The sequence below is a fragment of the Cetorhinus maximus genome, chromosome 12 (genome assembly GCF_964194155.1).
Source record: "Cetorhinus maximus chromosome 12, sCetMax3.hap1.1, whole genome shotgun sequence".
NCBI lineage: Eukaryota > Metazoa > Chordata > Chondrichthyes > Lamniformes > Cetorhinidae > Cetorhinus > Cetorhinus maximus.
In genome coordinates, this window is record NC_135890.1 from 23,324,100 (window position 1) to 23,351,137 (window position 27,038).

The following is a 27,038-nucleotide window of genomic DNA, read 5'->3' on the forward strand; positions in this document are numbered from 1 at the left end:
GATTTCTTTCCCAAAAGGAGACTAGTGAACCAGTTGGGTTTTTAAGACAATCGATGATAGTTTCATGGTTGCCATTCCTGAGACTGGCTTTTAATTCCAGATTTATTAATTGAATTCAAATTTCACCAGCTGCCCTAGTGAGATTTGAACCCATGTCCCCAGAGCATTAGCCTGGGCCTCTGGATTACTAGTCCAGTGGCATTACCACTATGCTTCCATCTCCCCGGAATGGTACCAGGGATACGGGACATCAGATATGTAGAGTGACTAGAGAAATTGGGATTGTTTTCCTTAGATCAGAGAATGATATGAGGAGATTTTCTAAAAGTGTTCAAAAAATGAAAGGTTTTGATACGGTGAATAAGGAGAAACTGTTTCCAGTGGCAGGAGGGCTGATAGCCAGAGGGCGCAGGTAGAAGGTAATCTCAGAAAAAAACTAGAGATGAGATTTTCTTTTAAACACAATGAGTTGCTGAGACCTTTAACTACACTGGCTGAAAGGGTAGTGAAAGCAGATTCAATGGTAATTTTCAAAAGGGAATTGGATAAATACTTAAACAGGAAACATTTGCATGGCTATAGAGACAGAGTGGCAGAGTGGGATTAATTGGATGGGTCAGCAAAGACAGAATGGGCTGAATGGCTCCTGTGCCATATCATCCTATGTTTCTAAGGAAGTCCTAGGTTCAGGCCCCAATTCAGCAACTTGAGCACATAATCAATACTGAGACTCCCAGTGTGGTACTGAGGTAAAAACAAAAAGTGCTGGAAATGTTCAGCAGATCAGCAGTATCTGTGGAGAGAGAAGCAGTTAACATTTTGGGCAGGCGGCCTTTTGTCTGGAGTGTTACACTTGTGGAGAAACACCACTCGAGGTGTGCTACGTTTTTGGAAGTGCTGTCTTTTGAACGGGATGTTAAACCAAGTCCCCAGCTGTCCCTTCAGGTGGGCGTAAAGATCTTTATCGCACAATTCAAAGAGGAGCAGGGAGCTCTGGCCAATATTAATGCTCAACCAACATGGCTAAAACAGATTACCTGGTGATTATTATATTGCTGTTTGTGGGAGCTTGCTGTGTGCAATTTGGCTGCCGTGTTTCCTACATTACAACAATGACTACACTTCAAAAGTACGCCATTGGCTGTAAAGCATTTGTGATCTCCTGAGAGCATGGAAGGTGCTATTGAAATGCAAATTGAATACATGCACTATTGGAATGCTAGCCTTTATTGCTAAAGAGCATGTCTATAAAGGGGGAGATGTTTTGATACAACTGTACAAAGTATGAAGGTACAACTATACAAAGGCCTGGGTAGACCACATCTGGAGCACTGTTAACAATTCTGGGCACTACACTTGAGAGGATATATTGGCCTTAGGGGTAGTGCAGTACAGATTCACCAGAATATTATCAGGGCATTTAGGATTATATGAGGGGAGATTGCATAAACTAGCCTTGTATTCCATGGAATATAGAACTTTAAGGGGTGCTTTGATTGGCGTTTTTGAAAGGAATTGATAGAGTAGTTAGAGAAACTTTTTTCCCCCAGGCAGAGAAGTTTAATACAGCAACATTAGCCTGGTTATGATTTTAAGGTTTTGAGGAGAAATGTTATGAAACATTTCTTTACAGAAAGCCTGGCAGAAATGTGGAACTCTCTCCCAGGTAAATGCAGTAGGCGCTAGTTTAAGTAATCATTTTAAATCTGAGATTGCTAGATTGTTGTGAGCCAGGAGTATTAAGGGATATGAAGCCAAGGCGAATAGATGAGTTAGGATACAGATCAGTCATGATCTCAGTGAATGGTGGCACAGGCTTGAGGGGCTGAATCGCCTACTAACGTGGAGAGTGCTGTGCAATGAGCACTGGCCGTAACTTGACTAGCACATTCACAAGAGTGTTGGGTAAATCCCTGCGGAAATGTTTGTTTGAGGGTTAAAGAAATGTCTTAGGATGTGCAATTTCCAAGACACTGTCCAGCCCAGAGTGACTCCAGGGATTACATCCTGCCCTCTTAAACTCCTGTGTTCATCTGGTTGGGGGTCTTTGATCATGCTGCAGTGCTGAAGGAAGATTTAGGTTTGGTATATTAGCCCAGCACACACAGTTAATGATCCACAATCTCCAATTGCTGATGTTCTCTTTTCCCCAGTTACCCCACTCCCAGCTGCCCTCTGGGGATCTGGGCTCTTACTACAGTGCAGTTCTGGGGCCAATGGCTGCTCTCCCAGACCGCGCTCGAGGGGCATTTTTCCAGCCTCAGAGTGCCGCGTGGTTCACACAACTGGTGGCTGTCCTTTGATTAGTTACCCCATTCCCTGTCTTTTTGTAGGTTGTCATTTCCAGGGTGAAGATTATGCGGAAGGAGCAACATTCCCCGCTCCAAAAGGGAAATGTGAGGAGTGTCGGTGCCAGGTAAGATCTTCCAGGTTTCGTGCAAAAGAGAAAACTGCAGTCATTCTTCAGTAGCAAAATGCAATATTGCTGTAAGGACATTTGAGGCTGTGTGCCAGGAACTGAATAGCTGGAAATGAATATTGAACAACTGTTGCTTAGTATCAGCCAAGGCTCAGTGGTGATACTCTCACCTCTGAGTCAGAAAGTCATGGGTTCAAGTCCTAATCCGGAGGTTTGAGCGCTTAATCTAGGCTGACACTCACAGGGCAGTACTGATGGACTGCTGCGCTGTCTGAGATGCAGTACCGATGGAGCGCTGCATTTCCAAGGTGCCCTACTGAGGGAGTGCTGCTCTGCCAGAGGTGCTGGACTAAGGCAGGGCTGCACTGTAAATGATGCAAGACTGAGGGAGTGCTGCATTGTCCACTGTGCAGTCTGAGGCACAGTGCTTGGTGAGCACTGTGCTGCCAGAGGGCCTGTGCTGAGGGAGCACTGGGGAAATTCTGAGGGAGTGCTGCCCTTTTGAAAGGACAGTACCAAGGAAGTGTTGTATTGTCAGAGATGTACCATATTTGAGATGAGATATTAATCCAAGGTCCTGTCTGCTCTCTCAGGTTGGTGTAAAAGATCCCATTTCACTATTTGAAGAAGAGCAAGTGCGTTCTCTTGGTGTCCTGGCCCTCAAACAACACCATCCAAAACTGGTTATTTCTGCCCTCTGCTGCTGGTGGGATCGTACTGTGTATTAACTGATTGACTGGGTTGCCAACATCAGTGACTGCATTTCAAAACAAAATCACTAAAGTGCTTTATAAACAGAAGTTCTCCCCTGTTCTGGCCCAGTTCATCTTGACAATTGACAGCAAGTGGATGAGACTTGATGTGGGATAAATGTGATGAGCTGATCCCTCTCTTCACACAGGAGATAGTGGAGAGGTGGTGTAGTGGCAGTGTCACTAGACTGTGAATCTAGAGGCTAAGGCTAATGATCAGGGGATGTGGATTCAAATCCCACCATGGCACTGGTGGAATTTAAATGCAATTAATAAAATCCGGAATTGAAAGCTAGTCTCTAATGGTGACTGTGAAACTATATTTGATTGTTGTAAAAACCTATTTTGTTCAATAATGCCATTTAGGGAAGGAAACCTGCCTCTCTTTCCTGGTCTGGCCTACATGTGACTCCAGACCCACAGTAATGTGATTGGCTCTTAGCTTCCCTCTAAAATGGCCTAGAATGTATTTAAAAAATAACAGCCATTATATTTTTTCTATTTGTTCCTGTCATTATTGCACTTGGTGCAATGATGGATTGGTGAGCAGTGGGTACAGAGATTGTTGGGCAGGCACATGGATTTATGACAGGCAGGAACTGGTACAATAATATTTCATTTCCTTCTTCCACTTTAGAAGGGACAAGTGATCTGTGACACCAAACAGTGCAGGAAAGTGTTGTGTCCCCACCCGATGAAGAATCTCTGTGGCTGCCCAGTGTGTAATGGATGTCGGTACGAAGAGAGAGATTATAAAAATGGTGAAAAGTTCCCAGACCCGAGTGACAAATGTAACCGCTGCACCTGTCTGGTAAGGGGGTGTTATCACCATGTGAGCCCAGTCAGTGGGCCCCACCTATCCACAATGTGTTTGTTTGTCTGGCTGGGAGGTGGGCGGAAGAACTCTGACCAGCTTCACATGTATATCGGGCCTGCAGACTACAATAAAATGCAGCGTACATTAGAAAACTGGCAACATTTCTTCGAACTGGAGCAATGCTTCCTCTAACTTCTGTTTGCTGTGTGTGACTGGCCTGTAACACTGCGCAGTCCCTTTGAAAATGAGACATGGCTGCAGATGTTAAAGGGAATGTTGTCAGTTGACTGCCTGTCTGTCTCCTTCACAGCACATTTTCCAATTGCACAGCTCAGAGAAAAGATTGGGCTGGAGTCACGTGTAGGACAGACTGTGTTAAGGGTCACAGCTTGCCTTCCCTGAAGGACGCTGGTGAGCCATTTGAGATTTTACCACAGTCAGTAGGTTTTCTGGTGATTTTTCCTGGTGCCAGCCCATAAATTATCTGATTAATTGAATTCACTTTCACAGCTTGCCCATGAGATCTGGGCTCCTGATGCACTGGGTGCGTGTGTGTTGAATTAATGGAATCAGGCTCTGCAACAAGCTGCAAGGGACTGGAGTCCCCATTGAAATCCACGCTCGTCTTCAAGTTCATGGGTGTCTGCCTAGTCCTTTCACCCTCTGCATGTTACTGGTTCCCACACTTCAGCTATTCAATCCATTTGGGAATGAATAACTTGAACATTCCTGAGGTTAAGCACAAACTCTAATCTAAAACTTAACAGGTCAGAGGAAAGTCCAGGGAGAAACTTCAATATAGTTGCCGTCCAGAGCATTGAACTGAAGATTGGAATCGCACAGCAGTACATGAGAAGTGCCCCTAAGTGATCCTTCTGAGAATCCCAGACAAGGCTGCACCATTATATAGAATTTACAGCTCAGGAACAGGCCATTAACTCAGTATTAACTATTTTGGTATTTATGCTCCAAGCCAGCCTCCCATGCTATTTACTTCATCTCACTCTATCAGCATAACCTTTTATTACTTTACCCCACATGTACTTATCTAGCTCCCTCTTAAATGCATTTTTGTTAATCCCTTCAGCCTCTCCTTGTGGTGGTGAGATCCACATTCTAACCACTTTCTGGGTAAAGAAGTTTTTCCTGAGTTCTCTGTTAGATTTATTAGTGACATCTCATATTTATGGCACCAAGTTTTGGACTCTCCACAAGTGGAAACATATTCGTTACATTTATCTTGTCAAAACTCTTCATAATTTTAAAGACCTCAATCAAGCCAGCTCTGTCTTTTCTAGAGAAAAGAGCCCCAGCCTGTTCAGTCCTGATGGTTATAAGCTCTAAATTCTTGTATCATCATTGTTTATACTTTTCTCCTTCTATATGCTATTTGTAATATGGAGACCAGAATTGTTCCCAGTACTTCAAGTGTGGTCTAACCAAGATTTGATACAGGTTTAACATAACTACTCTGCTCTTATATTCTATTCCTTGAGGAATTACCTTAAGCTGGTCCCTTGGTCTTTGTGCCAATGATGGCTACTGTTCATGTAACTCTCATACCCATCCTTCACTAATGTCCTGTAGAAACCCATCCAGTGTGTTGCTGCCTCCAGGGGTAATTGGGTGCGGGTCTGTCCCTACAATTTCCGACACATCCCTGGTCTCAGTCGGGACACTGGGTAGTGGTTGTGGACACCAGGATGAGGGTAAATCCCCAATTCTACTGGGAGTTCTATGTGGAAAGCATGTGTTGTATAGAAGCTGGCTGTGACTCTGCCTCTGGGCAACCTGCCCATGGCTTCTATCAGAGAAGAGCAGCCGGAGAGAGAACAGCTCAGCAACATCCCACAGCCAGAGACAGCTGTAACTACAGCATACAGGGAGAGATGTGCTCGATTATTGGATATTGGGCAGCGTTAATCAGTCTCCCACCCAGTGCATTAAAGAATCAGGCTGTATATCTTTTCAAGATTAACAATAAACAGCGGGCCACCTCTACTGTGAAAGGATTATTTGTTGTGTTGAATTCAAAGTGAAAGGTTGCTCATTGAGTGTGATGTCAATTTGATTTTTTAAAATTAATCTTGGCTGTGGGTGTCACAGGCAAGACCAGCATTTTTTGCCCATCCCTATTTGCCCTTTGAACCGTTCGAGTCCATGTGCTGAAGATGTTTCCACAGGAAGGGAGTTCCAGGATTTTGACCCAGTGATAGTGAGCAAACAGTGATATAGTTCCAAGGCAGGATAATGTGTGACTTGGAGGGGGACTTGAAATTCCCACGGGTCTGCAGCCCTTGTCCATCTAGGTGGTAGAGATGGCAGGTTTGATTGATTTGGCCGATTAACAAATGATGTTGTTGGAACTTGCCTGTGGGTGAGTTTCTCAGAGGCCTCTGCTCTTCACCTGACCTATCCCAGGTCTAATTTGAATGGGTGAATCGGGTGTGGCACTGGGCACCTCTTGATTTTCATAACATCGTGCATCAGAACGACTGCTCCTTGGCATTGCTGCTTTTGATATTTCTGTATTGAACACCAATCGCCAGTTTCTCACCTTGTGTCATGAGCTTCTCAGATAATTGAACCCAGGATTTTAATGATAGTGCTGGTGCTTCATTCCAGAAGGGGAGAGTTACTTGCGAGCCTGTATCCTGCCCATCCGTCACGTGTCAGAATCCAGTGACCCCTCGTGGCGAGTGCTGCCCGCAGTGTACTGGGATCTGTAATTACCTCGGGCGAGTGTATGAGAGCGGAGCCACTTTCAACTCCCCATCCGACAAGTGCTCAAAGTGCACCTGCCTGGTAAGTAACTATATCAGAACGGGCAGGAACAGGAGAAGACCGTCATCCCAGCAAACCCCGACCCCACCATTCCAACAAAACCCCACATCAATCCCAAGAACCCACTTTCAGCCCAACAACCCCCAACCCCACCTTACCCACCTTCTCATCTTATCCCTCAATTCTACCTATCCAGAATGGCCTGTGGAAGAAGGGTGACTGATGGGGCAAAGTGTACAGGAGCTGTGGAAGGAGATTACATGGGTGAGGTAGAATTCATGTTAGGGTAGAGTGTTCAGGGACTGGGGAGAATGGCAATTGATGAGGTAAGAACATGAGCAGGAGTAGGCCATTTGGCCCTTCATTCAATAAGATCATGGCTGATCTTCTACATTAACTCCACTTTCACGCTCTAACCTCACACCCCTTGATTCTCTTAGTGCCCGAAAATCTATCAATCTCACTCATGAATATATTCATCAACTGAGCATCCACAGCTCACTGAAGTACAGAATTCCAAAGACTCACAACACTCTGAGTGAAAAAAAAATTCCTAACCTCAATCCTAAATGCCTGATCCTTTTTTAAAATTTGTTCATGGGATGTGGACATTACTGGCTAGGCCAGCATTTATTGCCCATCCCTAACTGAATGGCTTGTTAGGCCATTTCAGAGGGCATTTAAGAGTCAACCACACTGCTGTGAGACTGAAGTCACATGTAGGCCAGACCAGGTAAAGATGGCAGATTTCCTTCTCTAAAGGGCATTAGTGAACCAGGTGGGTTTTTACGACAATTGACAATGGTTTCATGGTCATTATTAGACTTTTAATTCCAGATTTTCTATTCAAATTTCGCCATCTGCCTGTGGTTATGGCTTCTAGTTCTAGACCCTTCAGCCGTGGGAAACAGCCCCTCAGCATCTACCCTGACAAGCCCCCTGAGAATTTTATATGTTTCAATGAGATCCCTCATTTTTCTAAACTCAAGAGGATATAGGCCTAGTCTACTTAATCTCTCCTCACAGGACAAATCCCCTCATCCCAGGGATCAATCTAGTGAAATAAGAGCAAAATACTGCAGATGCTGGAAATCTGAAATAAAAACAGAGTGCTGAAAAATACACATGTCTGGCAGCATCCAAGGAGAGAGAAACAGAGTTAACTTTTCGAGTTGGATATGGTTCTTCAAAGCTGTCAGTTTTATATATCAATCTAGTAAACCTTAGTTGCAGCCCTCTGAGGTGAGTAAATCCTTCCTTAGGTAAGGAGACCAAAACTGTACACCAGGTTTGCTCTCACAAAGGCCCAAGATAATTGCAGCAAGACTTCCTTACTCTTAACCTGCAACCCCTTTATTATAAAAGCTAATATACCATTTTCCTTCCTAATTGCTTGCTGTATCAGCATGTTAACATTTTTGATTCATGTACAAGGACACCCAAATCCCTTCAAAAACCAACATTTAGTAGTCTCTCACCTTATAAAAAAATCAATCTGCTTTATATATTTCCTGCCAACGTGGATAATTTCGCACTTCTCCACAATGTACTTCATCTGCCATGTTCATGCCCAATCTCTTTGCAACCCCTTTACGTCCTCCTCACAACTTACTTTCCCGCTTTACTTTGTATCGTCAGCAAACCTGGGCACATTCACTTGGCCTCCTCGTTTAAGTCTCAGATCTAGATTGCAAATATCTGAAGTCCAAGAACTGATCCTTGTGGTAAAGTATATAGGGACTGTGCGAGGCGCCAGGTTGACAGGGAAGTGGGTATAGGGACTGGGCAAGCATGGCGATTGATGGGGTAGGGTGCACAGTGGCTGAAAGCGTTGGTGATTGAAGAGGTAGAGTAGACGTGGGCTGTGTGGGGATGGTGGTTGATAGGGGAGAGTTTACTGGGGCTTTGAGAAGAACCAGGTTGGTGGGCGGTTTCTGGTTCAGTACTTTATTATTCATGGTGCTGTTGTGCCCTCAGGCTGAAGTGGTGACCTGTTGGCAGATGCCATGCTCCAAGCAGTGCACCCACCCAGTCGCCAGCACCGCCTGTTGTCCCGAGTGCAATCGCTGTTCCTTTGAGGGCGTGGAATACGAGGACCGAGAAACCTTCTTCCCTCCATCCGACCCGTGTAAACGCTGCAGCTGCCTCGATGGGAATGTGTTGTGTTTGGAAGTCGTGTGTCCTCAGGTAACCTGTTCGGAGCCCATTACCAAACCGAAGCAGTGCTGCCCAGAGTGCCCAGGTATGTGCCACCCTTAAAGAGGACAGGAGCAAACTCTCTGGGAATTGGGATGTGTTGCACACATTTATCAGATGTAAAACAGGCAAAGCCGACCAACTTAGCAGTGGGACTCCCTGCCCTTCATCTCTGCAGGTGTTTATCCCTTTACTAAATACACCAGGCCCTTTTTGCAGGCATTAGGCCCCTTTAAATGATGTAAATACATTGGGGCCTAACACCTATGGAAGGCCCTTTTGTCAATGATGTGTGGTAATGTTTTGGTCTCTGTCTGACTGTGGCTCTGTCCTTCTACAGTCTGTATCCATCACGGCAAACAGTATGCAGGAGGATCACACTGGGTTTCAGCAGTAAACCCCTGCCACACATGTGTGTGTACGGTAAGTAACCAATTAACAGTTAGTTCATAGGCAGGAGCAGCAGTGAGGGAGGTAGAATGGGACTCGACAGATCTCCTCTTAACCTACACTGTTGTAGTGAAGGGTTTCTACAGTAACAAAAGAGTTTAATTAATGCTCCCCATGAATAACTTGCCTCCCATCTCTCACCCACATGGGTCAATTATCTGGGCATAGACTTGAGGTGGGAAATGACAAAGTGAAGTGAGATGGGGAGAGTCCAGTAATGTGTGCAACTGTGTTTAAGTACAGTCCGGCACTGTGTGGGACTGTGTTTACGTACAGTCCGGGACTGTGTTTACGTACAGTCCGGGACTGTGTTTACGTACAGTCCGGGACTGTGTTTACGTACAGTCCGGGACTGTGTTTACGTACAGTCCGGGACTGTGTTTACGTACAGTCCGGGACTGTGTTTACGTACAGTCCGGGACTGTGTTTACGTACAGTCCGGGACTGTGTTTACGTACAGTCCGGGACTGTGTTTACGTACAGTCCGGGACTGTGTTTACGTACAGTCCGGGACTGTGTGGGACTGTGTCTACGTACGGTCTGCCACCGTGTGGAGCTGTTTATGTACAGCCCAGCGCTGGGTCTAGTGTGTGGCAATCCTTTCTTATGTTGTGATGATGGGTCAGTACCCATATCACTGTGTTCACTGTTAATGTATTTCAACATATTTGAGAAGGGGCGATCAAGTCTGAAATCAGAAGGCTAAAGCAAGAGCTATATCCAAGGAGTGCCTCATTAATATTGGTGTCATCCTCTGATGCTCATGTTGATTTCTAATACAGGGCCTCTCTCCCTCTTTCTCCCAGCCTCACTCTCTCACTCTCTCACTCTCTCTCACTCTCTCACTTCCTACAGCAAGGTGAGGTGACCTGCCTGGAGCCAGAGTGCGAGGTCATGTGTCAATATCCTGCTCGGATTCCCGGCCAGTGCTGTCCGATTTGCCTCAACTGTTACTTTGAAGGGAATATTTACGGGAACGGAGAATCATTCAAACCTGATCCCTGCAGAGACTGCTCGTGCAATGTAAGGGCCAATTTAAGTTCAAAACTCCTGATAGTTGCTCCACAGGGGACTCTACAGACCTGCTACATTAATCCAGTATTGGAAGTTCTCCCCTTTCTAGTCACTAAGGGATCTCTGATACCCCCTTGCCCCATAGTTCCTATTCATACAAGAGGATATATGTTGGGCTGGTAATAAAGGATTCACACCATGTTATGTGGACCAGCTACAAGTGTTGCTCTTGGACTGGTCACTGGTAGATAGACCAGTGGTGGATGTGTTGAGAACGCCCTGGGGGAGGTTTTCGCTCTGTGTGTAAAGGAGACCCAGTCATTGGCAGCTGAAAGCTCAGCCAGGTTTCCCCTCTGCAGGGGGCCAGCGTTATATACAAGTCCCTGAAACTCCAATGCCCCCTTCCCAACCTTGTAATGGAACCACTCAAATGATCAGATTGTCCAAGGGAATTGTGAAAGGATCCTGAGGACCTGTCCATGGGAAACTCCTCCCTCATCCTGAAATTTGACAGGAACATAGTGGGAAAAGGAGGGTAAACCAATGGTGGTGGTGCAGGCAAAGTTTAATGCCCATCTCAGCACCTCGACTGGGATTGCCCACCCCCTTCCCCCTGGCCCCATCCGCTGGGAGTGCAGCTGGAAATTTCTTCCTGCCTGCTGTCTGTAAGTGGTGCCCAGGCACTAGGTCTGCATTTCCAAGCCATTTTCCTGCCTTCCTCCTCACTTAGCTAGGATAAACCTGTGGATGGTGGCAGGAGGCTCTGGGAGCTGATAGTCCTCTGCCAGTGCCGGGAACAGGCCCTTGTAGCAGCCTCCTTCCCCCAGCAGTGATCTGCTAGAGAATCTGGTCTCAGGCCAAACCCCGTGTCAGGAGACCTTTTTTGCTGCCAACAGTCCCTTTAAGAACCCACACTCCTTCAGCCCCCAACCCCTGTCTTTTGTTTGGTTGCCAGATGCTTAGTTCGCATTGTGATTTATAATTGCTGTGTTGCAGGGTGGCGATGTGCTGTGTCTGCCTGTTGAGTGCCCAACACTTAGCTGTGGTCAACAGGTCAAGAACACAGGATCTTGCTGTCCACAGTGTCGAGGTAAGGACTCCTTCCTGCAATCCCCTCCCCACCCCCACTTCAGATAAATTCAGCACTCTGGGAATTTAATAAAATTGTGAAAAATGATGAAAGGGTTTGAGGGGGTAAATAATGAGCAATTGTTTTCACTGATCAGTGGAATCTCAGGGTTCATACCAGAGACACAAAGAAGAAAGTTAGAATGGTCCACATAAAGGGTTATTAGAATATGGGAAACATTCCCCAAGTTGGAGCATTTAAAAGAATTAGAGAAATCCTTGGAAGGGAAAATATTTAAGGGTCCAGTTCTTCAGTGGGAAATGGGTGACTAGATATACGTGATGTGGAGGGATTGGGGACTGGGCTATGGGATTGGACGTACAGGGTACAGTTACACTCTAGCATAAACCCTCCCCTTAATGGTTACTAACTCCTTTTGCCATCCCTGTCAGGCTGTATGTACAATGGGAAGGAATACCAAGAAGGAGGGACCTGGTTCGCACCCACAATCCCCTGCATGACGTGTATGTGTGTGGATGGAGTCACAACCTGTGCCGAAATTCATTGCATCACTCCATGTGTGAATCAGATCCATGTGCCTGGAGAATGCTGTCCTCTCTGTGCAGGTAAGTTGTGTAAAGGAGGTGCCCATCATTGCCCAGGTAAGCCCTGTAGCTGGGACACTGCTGCCTCCAGGTGAGCCGTGTAGCTGGGACACTGCAGCCTCCAGGTGAGCCCTGTAGCTGAGACACTGCTGCCTCCAGGTGAGCCCTGTAGCTGGGACACACTACAGCCTCCAGGTAAGCCCTGTAGCTGGGACACTGCAGCCTCCAGGTGAGCCCTGTAGCTGGGACACTGCAGCCTCCAGGTGAGCCCTGTAGCTGGGACACACTACAGCCTCCAGGTGAGCCCTGTAGCTGGGACACTGCAGCCTTCAGGTGAGCCCTGTAGCTAGGACACCGCAGCCTCCAGGTGAGCGCTATCTCTGGGACACTGCTGCCTCCAGGTGAGCTCTATCTCTGGGACACTGCTGCCTCCAGGTGAGCTCTATCTCTGGGACACTGCTGGCTCCAGCTGGATCTTGAGTTGATGCCTGGCCTCAGACATTAGATGCATTTTGACCCCTGTCTAGCTCCTGGATGAAAAGCTTTATGCCACTTGATACCCTAAAATACTGAGGGATTCCATTTTTAACTCAAAGTATCCAGTTGGAGAGCAGGTTGTAAAGGATTTGAAAGACTAGTTCAGTGTGAAAATGTACCATCTGGGTTGGTACTGAGGCCCACACAAGGAGTAGGAGAGGTCAAGGTTAGGTCCCAGCCGTATCTGAATTAGTGGATCACGGGGAGACTCCACAGCTAAGGATGAACCTTCCTTACCTGAAAACCATACAACTATTCATTAGTGCTAATCCCATGCAGTATCTGCTGGTGCCAATCCAACACTCTATCCGTTAGTGCCAATCACACACATTATTCGTTAGAGGTAATTCCACACACAATATCCGTTAGTGCCAATCCCACACAATATCCGTTAGTGCCAATCCCACACAATATCCATTAGTGCCAATCCCACACAACATTCATTAGTGCTACTCCCACACATTGTCCAACATTCACTTTGTTCTTCGTTCCCAACAGATTGCGTCTACAATAACCGTGTGTATGGCCCAGGCGAGAGTTTCCAGCCTACCGATGACCCCTGTGAGATCTGCACCTGTGAGGTAAGATGTGTATTATCACAGAAGCAAACCTGGGGTCGCAATCTGAACTTTGAACCCCTCCCCAAAGATGTAGGATCTAACAGAATCTTAGAGAAAGCAGACAGGCTTGTAGAAATATCCTTCCACCTTAGATAAATGTCTGATTGGAAAGAGTGAGTGTGACTGTCTAGAAAGGCGACAAAGAGCCACAGATAATAATAGTTCAGATTGATTCAATATCGTAGACTTTTGACAGAGGGAACGCCCCACAACAGGGAGGATGGGCTGAGCAGCATCCCTCTGCGCTGTAAGGTTCCAGGATTTGGATTTGGAAACCTCGGAGAGGAAGGTCTGTGATGGCGGGGGCAGGGGAGTACAGAGACCATGGGGAGGATGGTCTGTGATTCGTAGGATCGGGGGGGGGGGGGTTGTACAGAGACCCCAAGGAGGTTGGTATGTGATTGGGGAGGGCGGGGGTTACAGTGACCCCGAGGAGGATGGTCTGTGATTAGGGGATTGGGGGCGGAGTACAGAGACCCCGAGGAGGATGGTCTGTGATTAGGGGATTGGGGGCGGAGTACAGAGACCCCGAGGAGGATGGTCTGTGATTAGGGGATTGGGGGCGGTGTACAGAGACCCCGAGGAGGATGGTCTGTGATTGAGGGCAGAGTACAGAGATCTTGAGGAGGATGGTCTGTGATTGTGGGGAGGGTGGTGGTGGTTGTGTACAGAGACTCTGGGTGGGGGACAGTCTGTTGCTGAGAGAGCTATTGTGTCTGTAGTGAGTAACACGTGAGTAAATTCTCACTAATTTTACTTCTAGGTCATGTGGGTCAGTGAGTTTCCCCAGAACATTACACTGAGCAAATAAGTTGGGTGCGCTGAGTGTCACCACTCACCGTAACCCCGGTAACCGATATCACTTCATACGGTATCCCAGCAGCCGCCACGTCCCCGCACCTTGTGTCCCCCTGTTACTGCCCCACTGCTCTATCCCTCAAAATGAGTCCCACTAATGACAAATCCTCTCTCTCTGCAGGTGATGGTGGACGGAGAGCAGCATCTGCGCTGTTATCGCCATCAGTGTCCCAGCCTGGTAGACTGCCCGAGAAATCTGATCCTGGCCCCGACACCAGGTCACTGTTGCCCCAGCTGTGCCCGTGAGTGCCTGCTACTCATTCCCACTTACTTTATCTTCAGTTCCAGAGGATTATATCAAAAGCCCTGATGAAGTACAAGTCCAGCACATCCACTGTCTTACCCCTAACACAAGCTCTTTCATCACCCCCTCAAGTAAAACCAATCAGTTAGACTGGCAAGACAGCCCCTTCCTGAACCCATGTTGGATATCTTATGATTTTTCTGTCACCTCTATCATTATCTATCTCCTTCCACAGGGATAAGTACTCCAAGGATTGCAGCTATCTCTCAGCTAAATTATCATTTAATAAATTCACCCAATTGTTTGAAGGGTTTTCAATATTCGAAGAAAGACTTACATTTATAAAGCTCCTTTCCTCACCTCAGAATATCCCGAAGTGTACTGCAGCCAATGAAGTACTTTTGAAGTACTGTTGTAGGAAACACGACAGTCAGTTATGCACAGTAAGCTCCCATAAACAGCAACGTGATAATGACCAGATCATCTGTTTTTAGTAATGTTGGTTCAGGGACAAATAGTGACCATAACACCAGGGGGAACACCCCCCCCCCACCCGCCCCCCTGAAATAATGCAGTGGGATCTTTTTTATCCAGCTGAGAGGGTAGAGAGACTACAGTTTAACGTGCCATCCAAAAGAGGGCACCTTTGACAGTGCAGCACTCCCTCAGTATAGGCCCTCCAAAAGTGCAGCACTCCCTTAGTATAGGCCCTCCAACAGGGCAGCACACCCAGTGATGGTCCTCACAGAGTGTGGTGCTCCCTCAATTTTGGCCCTCCAACAGTGCAGTACTCCCTCAGTGATGTCTTTCCAATGACTATTTCCAATAGTGCAGCACTCCCTTAGTACTGCAATCAACTGTTAGCCTGAATATCCCCCAAGTCTCAGGAGTGGGGATTGAACGATGACCCCACTCGGACACAAGAGTGCTGTTAACTGAGGCATGGATGATATCTCACATGAGTGGCCAGTTGTCAACACACACTGTCTACCATTCATTGCCTTAGTTTATCTCCTAACCCCTGATGCACCTCAATTTGCATCTGGCTATCAGGGAATATACACACACCTTCAGGAGCTGAAGCCATTCACTGCCTTCCATTTAAAGAGACAGTGTGCCTAGGTTCAGGATTGTCCCTGTTTTGTATAATATGTGGACATCAAAAAGTCAGTGACCAAATCTGAAAAACTGGCCAATTAAGTTTTGTGATTGAGGTTGGGACTGATGACCTTTTATCTTTATTGCAGAGCCTCTGAGTAACTGCACTGCTGCCCTCGTTGGAAGTGAACTCCTCGCTACCGATGATCCCTGTTACACCTGCCAGTGCAAGGTGAGCACCAGAACCAGAGAGAAAGGCTTGTAGCATTGGAGTAGGAGTCCTGGGCAGGCTGTCTGTGAGAAGACAAGATACTTAAAGGCTGGCTCCATCACCACAGGCACCACACCCCTCAGGCCCCACTTAGCCACACTCAGTCACAGCATCAATACAGCCACAATGGGCCTTGGGACCCCACAATTGTGAAGGGAAAGTCAGCTAGATTCCCATTCTCACTGTTCAATAATATCAGTTGCTCTCCAGTCAGGATTCTACAGTTTGCCTCAGTGTCGCTGAGTTTGTGGACTGAGAAATCAGCCAGTGTTCCTGCTCCCATTATTGGGGTTTGTACTCGATCAGAGTCATAATGTTACTGTGCTCGCCATGGGATTGTTTGATGGCAACAGTGTCGAGGGAGCTTCACTCTGCATGGTACCTGTGCTGTGCTGGAAAGGTTTGATGTTGATGCTGCTCCTTTTTGCCTTCGTGTGTGCTTGCGGCAGTGGTTTGATGCTTTGGAACCCACGGCCATTAAGCCTGGGACTGAGACTGGCCCAAGCATTCAGTGTGGAGCAAATCAGAAGATAACAAACATCTTCACCCCTCTGGATTTGACCCTATAGCCTGGGCTAAAAGGTCAGTGTCTGAGCCCGCCCTGCAGTGACCACTTTGGGACTGTGTGACAATCGCATGCTCTCTAAGCCATTGCAACAATATGTTGGAGGAGTGAAGGAGGGATCGCTGCCGGAGAGCAGAGGCATCTTGTTACTAAGTGGGGTCAGGCTGTACATGACTGACTGAACATGAGACCGTTGAATGATGCTGTGTGTTTGTTGCAGGATTTGACCTGGATCTGTATCCACCAGAGCTGCCCCTTGCTCAGCTGCCTGATCTCTGACCAATTCACTCCAGCAGGTTCTTGCTGCCCAATTTGTGATGGTAGGATTATTCCCGATTATCCCCCTTACTCATCATTACTCCACTTAATCTCTGTTATTTCCCATTATTCCCGCAGCTTTATTCTGTATCTAAGCTGTGCTGTACCTACCCTCAGAGTGTTTGATAGGACAATATAGAGTAAGCTTTACTCTGTATCTAACCTGTGCTGTTCCTGACCTTACCCTTTTCCTCTTTAATCTGTAGAATGTGTGATCGAGGCTGAAAATCGCCGTGTTTCTGATGGGGAAACCTGGACTGACTCTATCGATGAATGCATCACATGTTCCTGCAATGTAAGTTACACTGTCTCTCAGTTTCTCTCTCTCCCCCTCTTATTGTTTCTCTCTCTCCCTCTATGTCTCGGAATTATTGTCTGTGTCTCTCTCTCTCTCTCTCTCTCTCCCCCCCTGTTATTGTCTTTTCCTCTGTCTCACGGGTGCTGTCTCACTATCTCAGTTACTATCTCTCTCTCTGTCAATTTCTCTCTCTCTCATACACACACACACTGTGTGTGTGTGTGTGTGTGTGTGTGTGTCTCTCTCTCATTGTCCCCTCTTTCTAATGCTTCCTACAATGAGAGAAAGACACACACACACACACTCACACTCTGTGTGTGTTTGTGTGTGTGTGTGTGTGTCTCTCTCTCTCTCTCATTGTCCCCTCTTTCTAATGTTTCCTTTTTCTCTGTCTGCTACAGCTCGGACACATTGAGTGCCACATCGAGGAATGTCTATCTGTCATCTGCCACGATGGTCTAATCAAGGTCCGATCTCCAGGGAGATGCTGCTATGAGTGCCAAGGTAACTGGAACTTAGTGTCAGGGCCAGGGGTTATGATTTGATGCCATGGCCTGTGTGGTGTGTAGCAGACTTGGGTGAAGAGATGACTCTGGACCTATGATTTCCAAAGCTCTCCACCGTGAGTTTCCTTACCTGGGTGGGGGGAATTTTCCCAGCCCCCTTTGAGGTGGGTTTGCAGGGATGGGTGGTGGATGTTGGGGGGGAGTGGGGCAGGGAGGACAATTTTATAAAAGTGCATTGGGCTGGCTAACCGATGTCTTCCCTCCTCTGGTTGCTTTTCCCAGGCTGAGCTGCAAACCCAGATGGCAACCCTCCTAAAGGTGACGGAAAGCCGATTAAGGCCATTATTGCACCAATTAACCGCCATTTTCCCCGGGCACTGGCAATTTCCTGGCAGCACAAGGGACCCCCAATGTGTCTGCTGCTCATGAAATTAATATGCAGCATTAACTTTAAATAAGAATATAGGTTCAGAGCTCTGAAGAAGAGTCATACGGACTCAAAACATTAACTCTGTTTCTCTCACTCCACAGAGCATGCCAGACCTGCTGAATTTTTCCAGTATTTTCTGTTTTTATTTCAGATTTCCAACATCCGCAGCCTTTTGCTTTTAACTCAGGGCTTTCAAGTGGAAATGTTTCACCTGCAGTCAGAGCCACCTGATAGTTCTGGGCATTGGGATTATTTTGCTGGTTCCAGCAATGCAATATGTCTCCATCATGTGATGTCCCCTCCCTCTCTGTTCACCTAAATAAATCATACCATTCTCGGCAGAGCTGCTGGCCACACTTCCCTTTGGCCACTCTGGCCCTCCCACCTCTGGTGCCCACCCACCATCCCTAATTGAACAGCGCTCCCAGAGGCATCTTTTTAATTGGCCCAATGTCCCGCCACTTGCTCTTCAGGGTTCCCGACCTGGAATTCCTCCCTACGGGGGGGATCGCCATGCCAGTGTCAAAATTCAGCCCTTTGCGCCTGACTCTCTTATAAACTAATTGATAGAGATTGATTGCCATGATTAGTCAACAACTCCCATTATCCTTGTATTGTGTGACTACCAGGATGGTGAAAGGTGAACCAGATGTACCTTGGTCTTTTACCATCTGGTACCTGAGATACAAGCAGTGTTGTGGAATCCTGACCTCTCAAGCATAAGATTGGTATCTGGGTTCCCAGGGCATTCTCCCATGCCCCCTGCCCCTGTCATCACCCCCACAATATAATCTATTCTGAATGCATAATAGATTTGAACATGAGGACGAGAATTTTAAAATCCAGGAGTAGCTGGAATGGTACCCAAAGTCGATCAGCCAACACAGGGGTCTTGGTGTGAGCTCGAATAAAGGTCACAGAGTTTTGGATGAGCTGAAGTTTATGGAGAGCAGGAGGCCACCAGGAGAGCATTAGAATAGTCCTTCCCTGAATTAACTGACTACCACTGGAGCCCAATTCCCAGATCCCAGTCACCCTCATGCACGAGTATCAGACGCGCTGATTCCACTCCAATCCTCACCAGTGGAGCATGGTGTGGAACTGGACTCCTGGTTGCTAGTCACCCCTCTATCTCTGAGGGATCTTAGGCTACTCGTTGCCCACCGCCCTTAACCCTTCCCCCCTCCTTCATCTCCTTACCACTCCCTCAGTAGCAATTAACTGACTTGATGCAGACCAGTTATTGTGTGTACCTCAGGACTATACCGAGCATTGATCCTGAGCAGGTCGGGGGGGGTGGTGTAGTGGAGAGGAAGCCAGTATTCCCTCTGAGAAGATACCGAGGGTGTGGAGATTTCTCTGTTCACTGATATCTCTGAGCTCCGTCCTGTCCACAGATCCCAGGATTTCCTGCAGCTACCAGGGACGCATTTACCAATCGAACCAGCACTGGGAAGTGGATGAATGCACCACCTGCACCTGTGTCTCTGGGGAGGTCCACTGTCAAACCGAACACTGCCCGCCGGTCACCTGCTCATCGGTAGGTTGAGGGGAGAGAATTGTCTTTGGGGAGACTAGGATTAACACTTCACATATCAGCTCCAGGAGCTGGAGTCAGGGAAGCCGTTCACCAAATTTGAATAGATAACATAAGTGCAATCGCAATCTCAGCATTTGAATTAGTTTATACAGAATAACAGATACCCGGAAGTGAGTTACAGACGGAAATGTAATCAAGGAGTTTGGGGGGCTTTATATGTTGAATATATTAAATTAAAAGGGTACCTGGGTAGTGAGTTACAGGATGGAATCTAATCAAAGTGTTCAGGGAGTTTATATACAGAAGAACATATATCTGGAGTGAGTTACAGGCTGGGATCGAAAGGAGTGGTTTGGGGTTTATATGTAAATAACTGATACCCAGAGTGATTTACAGAGTAGAATCTAATCGAGGGGTTCGAGGGTTTTATACATAGAATAACAGATAGCCAGGAGCGAATGGCCTCCAGTTGTTTGGACTCAGTGGATTGGCGATGAATAACTGGAGTATGTGGAACATGTGTGGGTTCAGTCCATGCCTCACTCTCTATCTCTTTAGGATGAGAGCCCTGTGCTGATCCCAGGAATGTGTTGCCCTCACTGCATTCCCCGCCCTGCCACCTGTATGGTATTTGGAGATCCTCACTACCTCACCTTCGATGGAAAGATGATCCACTTTCAGGGAGCGTGCAGCTACATTTTGGCAGAGGACTGCGAGGGCGGGGACTTTAGGTCAGTGTCCCACACAGGCACCGTAAAGCACCATATCTCAGAGGATGGTAATGGATCCTGGTGTCTGGCATGTCTGACGTCCTCTATACAGGGACTTGACTGCCATCTGTCTCTCTCTGTCATCCTCTTTATCGTTTCTCTCTCTCTCTGTCCATCCCTCACACATTCTCTCTATCTCTCTCTTGCCTGCTTTCTGAACGCCCCCTCCCCCCACCGCATGTATGCTCCATTGCTCCAATCACTCACTTCCTCCCTCCCTCCCTCCCTCCTCTTTCATTCAGTCTCTCTCATTCGGTCGTTTTCTCTTTGCCATTCTCTTGCTCTCTCATTCTTGTTCAGTCTTTCTCTCTCATTCGGTCTTTCTGACTCTGATTCAGTCTCTCACTCACTTGGTCTCTTTCTCCCCCTCTCTGAACATTTTATCTTTTCTCACAGCATCCATGTGACCAACGAGAACCGAGGTCGGAGAGGAGTGTCATGGACCAAAGAGGTGACGGTGCTGATCGGAGATCTGATTGTCCAACTTCTCCAAGACTGGGTTGTCATGGTAACCGAACAGAGTTTGTCACAGAGCTTAGTAACTGAAAGGTTAATAACAGAGAGCTTTATCCTGAGCTTGGAGTGTATGCGGGAGTGCTATAAAAGATTCTGGTATTGAGTGGGGTGTTACTGCATGGAGCTGGGTTTAACCCAGGCCCTGTGGTCTGCATAACTCTGGGGTCCAGCAGTTACATCCCGAGCCATGTGCACATGGCCAACTCGTTTTACATTGAATTGTATGGGTGTGAGAAGTTTGCCAGGCTGCTGATACAGCACGGGAGCCCTCTGCCTGTATGAATGAGTGTCGATTGAGAGTGGCGCGCCACACTGAGCTCTCCTCGTTCCTTGTCCTCTGCTCACTGGATGTGTGACGTGAAGTGTCTCTTTGTTTGCAGGTGGACGATCACAGTGTGTCTCTGCCTTTTCTCAAGGAGCCGTATGTCTACATCGAGAGGAGAACCAATAGCATCTTGCTCAACACTAACATTGGTGTGAAGGTGAGGGCCAGAGATTCACCCCTCCCGCCTGCTGCAGGACTTGGAGAGGCAGTTTAACCAAACCCATTTTCACTGGGCTACGGGGGTGGGGGGTTGACGAATGCTGAAGGTGAGCTGACAGCTGGCAAGAGAGATTTCCGCTATCCCTCATCCAGAACAGGAGCTGGATGGAGCACACAGCAACATGTCTAAGGAAAATTAGAGATAAGTTCAGAAAGCGAGATGGAGTTTGTGGTTGAGGGTTCCTGGGCTGAATCAACCCAGACTGAGAAGCTGAAGACCCCCTTTCTGCGGGCTCTAAATGCCCTGCAGGGAAATGAATGCAGCTCAGTCCCAATCCAAATGGTAGCTTGCTGAGTCTGTACCTGCCCCCACTCCAGACTGGCTGAGGACTGAATAGCCTTCTCACTGAGAGTTGTGGTGCAATGGTTAGGGTGAGGAATGGGATATTGTGCCTCAGTCCGTCTCTGTAATGTGACAATGAGGGAGCATTGGGTGATTTCACTTCAAAATTGCCATGAAGAAAAACTTCAACAGTGCTTTTCACAACTCAAACCTTCCCACAAGGCATTGCAGCCAATGAAGGATTTTAAGTCTAACCAATGTTCTAATGTAGAAAAAGCAGCAACCAAACTACATACAGCAAGCTCCTACAAACAGCAATGTGATATGGCCATCAGCTTGAGGTGTAGGTTAAGGAGAAATATTAATCAGAACATCATGGAGAACAACTCTCCTCCTCTTCAAAGAAATGCCAGGGGATCTTTTAATTCCATCTGTGAAGTCAGCTCTGTGCAGCAATCCCTCAGTATGGCCCCTCCAACAGTGTGGCACTCCCTCAGTATGGCCCCTCCAACAACGTGGCACTCCCTCAGTATGGCCCCTCCGACATAGAAACTAGGAGCAAGAGTAGGCCATTCGGCCTTTCGAACCTGCTCCACCATTCATTATGATCATGGCTGATCATCCAACTCAATAGCCTGCTCCTGCTTTCTCCACATACCCTTTGATCCCTTTCGCCCCAAGAGCTATATCTAACTCCTCAACTACTTTCTGTGGTAATGAATTCCACATGCTCACGACTCTCTGGGTGAAGAAATTTCTCCTCATCCCAGTCCTAAATGGTCTACCCCATATCCTCAGACTGTGACCCTGGTTCTGGACTCCCCCACCATCGGGAACATCCTTCCTGCATCTACCCTGTCCAGTCCTGTTAGAATTTTATAAGTTTCTATGAGATCCCCCCTCATTCTTCTGAACTCCAACGAATATAATCCTAATCAACTCAATCTCTCCTCATATGTCAGTCCCGCCATCCCAGGAATCAGTCGGGTAAACCTTCGCTGCACTCCCTCTATAGCAAGTACATCCTTCCTCAGATAAGGAGACCAAAACTGCACACAATATTCCAGGTGTGGTCTCACCAAGGCCCTGTACAATTGCAGCAAGACATCCCTGTTCCTGTATCCTCTGGCTATGAAGGCCAACATACCATTTGCCTTCTTTACCGCCTGCTGCATCTGCATGCTTACCTTCAGCGACTGGTGTACAAGGACACCCAGGTCTCGTTGCACATTTCCCTCTCTCAATTTATAGCCATTCAGATAATAATCTGCCTTCCTGTTTTTGCTACCAAAATGGATAACCTCACATTTATCCACATTATACTGCATCTGCCATGCATTTGCCCACTCACTCAGCTTGTCCAAATCACACTGAAGCATCTCTGCATCCTCCTCACAGCTCACCCTCCCACTCAGCTTTGTGTCATCTGCAAATTTGGAGATATTACATTTAATTCCCTCATCTAAATCATTAATATATATTGTGAATAACTGGAGTCCCAGCACCAATCCCTGCGGTACCCCACTAATCACTGCCTGCCATTCAGAAAAAGACCCATTTATTCCTACTCTCTGTTTCCTGTCTGCCAACCAGTTTTCTATCCATCTCAATACGCTACCCCCAATCTCATGTGCTTTAATTTTACACGCCAATCTCTTATGTGGGACTTTGTCGAAAGCCTTCTGAAAGTCCAAATAAACCACATCCATTGGCTCCCCCTCATCAACTCTACTAGTTACATCCTCGAAAAATTCCAGTAGATTTGTCAAGCATGATTTCCCTTTCATAAATCCATGCTGACTCTGTCCGATTCTGCCACTGTTTTCCACGTGCTCAGCTATTAAATCTTTTATAATGGACTCTAGAATTTTCCCCACTACTGGCATCAGGCTGACTGGTCTATAATTCCCTGTTTTCTCTCTGCCTCCCTTTTTAAATAGTGGGGTTACATTAGCTACCCTCCAATCTATAGGAACTGTTCCAGAGTCTATAGAATCTCGGAAGATGACCACCAATGCATCCACTATTTCTAGGGCCACTTTCTTAAGTACTCTGGGATGCAGATTATCAGCCCCCAGGGATTTATCGGCCTTCAACCATCAATTTCCCCAACACCATTTCCCTACTAATACTGATTTCTTTCAGTTCCTCCCTCTCACTTAACCCTGTGTTCCCCAACATTTCTGGTATGTTATCAGTGCCCTCCTTTGTGAAGACAGAACCAAAGTATGTATTTAGTTGGTCAGCCATTTCTTTGTTCCCCATTATAAATTCCCCTGTTTCTGACTGTAAGGGACCTACATTTGTCTTCACCAATCTTTTTCTCTTCACATACCTATAGAAACTTTTACAGTCAGTACGGCCCCTCCCACAGTGCGGCACTTCCTCAGTAAGGCCCCTCTCACAGTGCAGCACTCCCTCAGTGTGGCGCCTCCCACAGTGTGGCACTCCCTCAGTGCGGCACCTCCCACAGTGTGGCACTCCCTCAGTGCGGCGCCTCCCACAGTGTGGCACTCCCTTAGTACTGCCTATTATATTGCTGAGCAGGCATCTGGTAAAGGAAGAAGTTGTAGCCAGTCTGTCTTCAACGTAAGTTTATTCACAAAACCCGGTGTGACATAAGTGCAGAAGAGTTTTACCTTCCACACAGTTTTTCCCCCACACAGGTGGAAACTGGTTCTTATATATGTGCCCTAACCTCTCCCCAATTAGTATCAACTGCTCTTAATCACAACTAGAGCACGCATTCAATTGTCAGATATTTTGCAACATCAACAGATTCTTTCTTAAAAAGGATAAAACAAGTATGTATTTCGAGACAAGGTTTAAAAAGCTGAAGAGAAATAAATCTTACACTCCCAAGACATACAGCTTGAGGCGTCCTTCTTCTAAGACTCCCAATAACTTCTCACTAGAAGCATTCCTTTTGGTAAAACAGTCAGACAATTGAAGGCTTGTATCTACCCATTTAAATTTGGCGATTTTCTTTTATCTCCAACAGTTGTTTCAGACTCACAATATCAATTCTTATTCTCTTCTCATTCATGCACTTTGTGGAGTGCACGTTATCCCAAAGGGAACGATTGTCTATATGACATTCAATAGGTATGGTTTCTTTGACATTTCCTTGATGTAGAATTTTCCCTAGTATCTTTGAGAAAAAGAATGCCATGTCAACTATCTCAACAAGTGCAAGAATTTGAGCAGCCAGAGTACTTTTTACTATTCTCCTCATTTTCTTGGCTTCCCAAGCCAAGGGACAACATTTCCCACTTTCTCCCATAAGAAATATTACAAAATCTGCTGCGCTTGAAAACCCATCACAAGGGTTTGCATGAGAGGCATTACTAAAAATAATCAACTTTATATTCCTGGGTCACCCAAGGATGGAAAGTTCAGTGCACATTTCTCCATCTTTAATTTTTTTATTGTTTTGTTTGCCCATAAAATGCCCTTGACCTTTGGATGTTTCAATCACAGTTCTTCGTTCTAAAACATCAGAACTTGCATCTGGCCTTGTCTGTGTGCCCAGACAATTCAGTTGTCCAACTAGACTTTGCAGCTGCTCTAGCTTAGTTTTGGAAGCATCTGCATCTTTTTATGAGGACCTGGCACGATTGACTGTGATGACGTTAACATTTTTTGAGTAAGATTGATGATGCAAAGTAACACCAGACCCATACTGCCTTATTTCCAACCCAATATGTTTAAAGGCCCCAGAGGCCTGACTCCCAATCTTAAATCCTGTTCTAATCCTGTCAGTAACATATATAGCGAACTCGCTACTGCCGCCCATAAAAAGTCATCAAGATGCATCACAAAGGTGCCCAGGAACTTCCTGCCATGGCACCAATAAAACATGGTAGGATCTGCTTTCAGCTGCAGACAGCCCAACTTTAACAAAATGGAACTAACTGAAAAATACCATACTCTGGAAACATCATTCAAACCATTATCACACTTATTTAACTTCCAGTGTTATCCTTCTACATCTGGCACCTCCTTAGGAGGTTGGAGAAACACTTCCCTCTGGAGGTGATTCCACTGCAGAAATGCAGCTTTTATGTCTATTGACTTACATTCCCAAGAAAACATTACTAAAAGGGCCAAAAGATAATGTTTTAAATTACCTTTCCTGGTGTGGGCGAGTTCACTCTGACCCTTGTATCTCCTAAGCATTAAGCATTCCTCAAAACCCCAAGCCACTAACCTAGCTTTGGTCTTAAGTTCCATCCGGTAGGACCTATTCTGTGCAGATCCATCTGTGTGATAATGCTGGCTGACCCCTATCCGGAACCTCTGAAGTCACGTCAAACTCCCTCCAACTTTCTAACTCTTTTTCTGTTTAACCTTCCGTATGGCTTTATCCCCTAATTTGTTGGCAGCTTCAAAAACATCTCCGTCATGAGGACTTGAGTCCATTATTTTGTCATGATGGTGCTGCATTCTCCATTCCATTGTTTCGTCTAGTCAGACTGTGACCACTACTCTCCTATTGAGGATCCTTCCAGGCTGCTACTGTTAGGTCCCCTGTATACCCGATCTGTGGTCCTTTCCACCGTAAGTGAACATTTCCTCGATTGGGACTCATCACCAGATCCATTACTGGAACTGGAGCTACACTTTCTTATTTTCCATTCTCGCCCACCATTCTCCCCCTCTGTGGCCTTCATTCCTTGTCCATCATCCTGGACATTCAACCAATTTTCCTGTGGACTTCCCTGCTCATCCCACCATTGTTGCATCCTTCCAGTTATTCGATCCTTCTGGATGGTACATCACCCGGGAACCCATTTTGGGCAGTTGGCCTTAGATAGAATAGCCCTTTCCTGTTCATCACAATCAGTTTCGCTACTGACATCTAACCCTGATCTATCATATCTTGCACCTCTGGCCCTACCCCACAAATAAATGTGTATGCGATGCACATGAAGCTTAGTCATCCTCTGTCACATTTTCAGTACTCGGAGATTTATCATTCAGTCAGATGACCTGTGAGGAATGGTATTTTATTGTTTGATTCCCATGTTTGATAATCACTGTTTTCCTCTCACGTCCTATAACTTTCCCTGACCTTTCCATTCTCTATGCCCCCCTCTCTTGTAATAAAGCAGATCACTGGAAATAGAGCCTGCCTCAGATGGTCTTATGCAATGTCACAACGCTCTCCGAATTCTTTCTGAAACTTCAGCCTTGATAAAAGTTTTCCTGCCTGCATGTAATGAATTCAAGTGGGCAAAGAAAATAGAACTAATGGTAGTTCCTTCTGGGGCAGGGGGACCATCAGAGAGTGCAGAAGGCAACTTCAGATTCCTTCCATATACTGAGTGGTGTGGGTTATACCACCCACATCCCAACTATTTTCAAAGAATGTTAAGCATGTAACACCCATGCCAGTGCAAGTCGGAGGTCAGCCAATATCTGATGTAACATCTTGTCAATTATTGTGTGATTCCTCTCACATAAGCCATTGCTGAATGGGCTCAAATTCTCACGCATGTCCCAAAATGGATCATTTGCGAATTCTCCTCCAT

General features: G+C 46.5%; 1 protein-coding gene across 1 annotated transcript in view; it reads left to right on the forward strand.

Moving 5' to 3' along the window:
- kcp (kielin cysteine rich BMP regulator) overlaps positions 1–27,038 on the forward strand; it is a 129,591-nt gene that overhangs the window by 95,027 nt on the left and 7,526 nt on the right. Inside the window, exons 35-52 of the mRNA XM_078552899.1 lie at positions 2,334–2,416; positions 3,809–3,982; positions 6,614–6,793; positions 8,750–9,014; positions 9,309–9,391; positions 10,274–10,441; positions 11,429–11,522; positions 11,954–12,127; positions 13,142–13,224; positions 14,243–14,363; positions 15,613–15,695; positions 16,520–16,619; positions 16,824–16,912; positions 17,317–17,419; positions 19,249–19,391; positions 19,950–20,122; positions 20,558–20,669; positions 21,058–21,159. Of these exons, the coding sequence (XP_078409025.1) occupies positions 2,334–2,416; positions 3,809–3,982; positions 6,614–6,793; positions 8,750–9,014; positions 9,309–9,391; positions 10,274–10,441; positions 11,429–11,522; positions 11,954–12,127; positions 13,142–13,224; positions 14,243–14,363; positions 15,613–15,695; positions 16,520–16,619; positions 16,824–16,912; positions 17,317–17,419; positions 19,249–19,391; positions 19,950–20,122; positions 20,558–20,669; positions 21,058–21,159 (2,330 nt within the window). The remainder of the gene's footprint in view (positions 1–2,333; positions 2,417–3,808; positions 3,983–6,613; positions 6,794–8,749; positions 9,015–9,308; positions 9,392–10,273; positions 10,442–11,428; positions 11,523–11,953; positions 12,128–13,141; positions 13,225–14,242; positions 14,364–15,612; positions 15,696–16,519; positions 16,620–16,823; positions 16,913–17,316; positions 17,420–19,248; positions 19,392–19,949; positions 20,123–20,557; positions 20,670–21,057; positions 21,160–27,038) is intronic.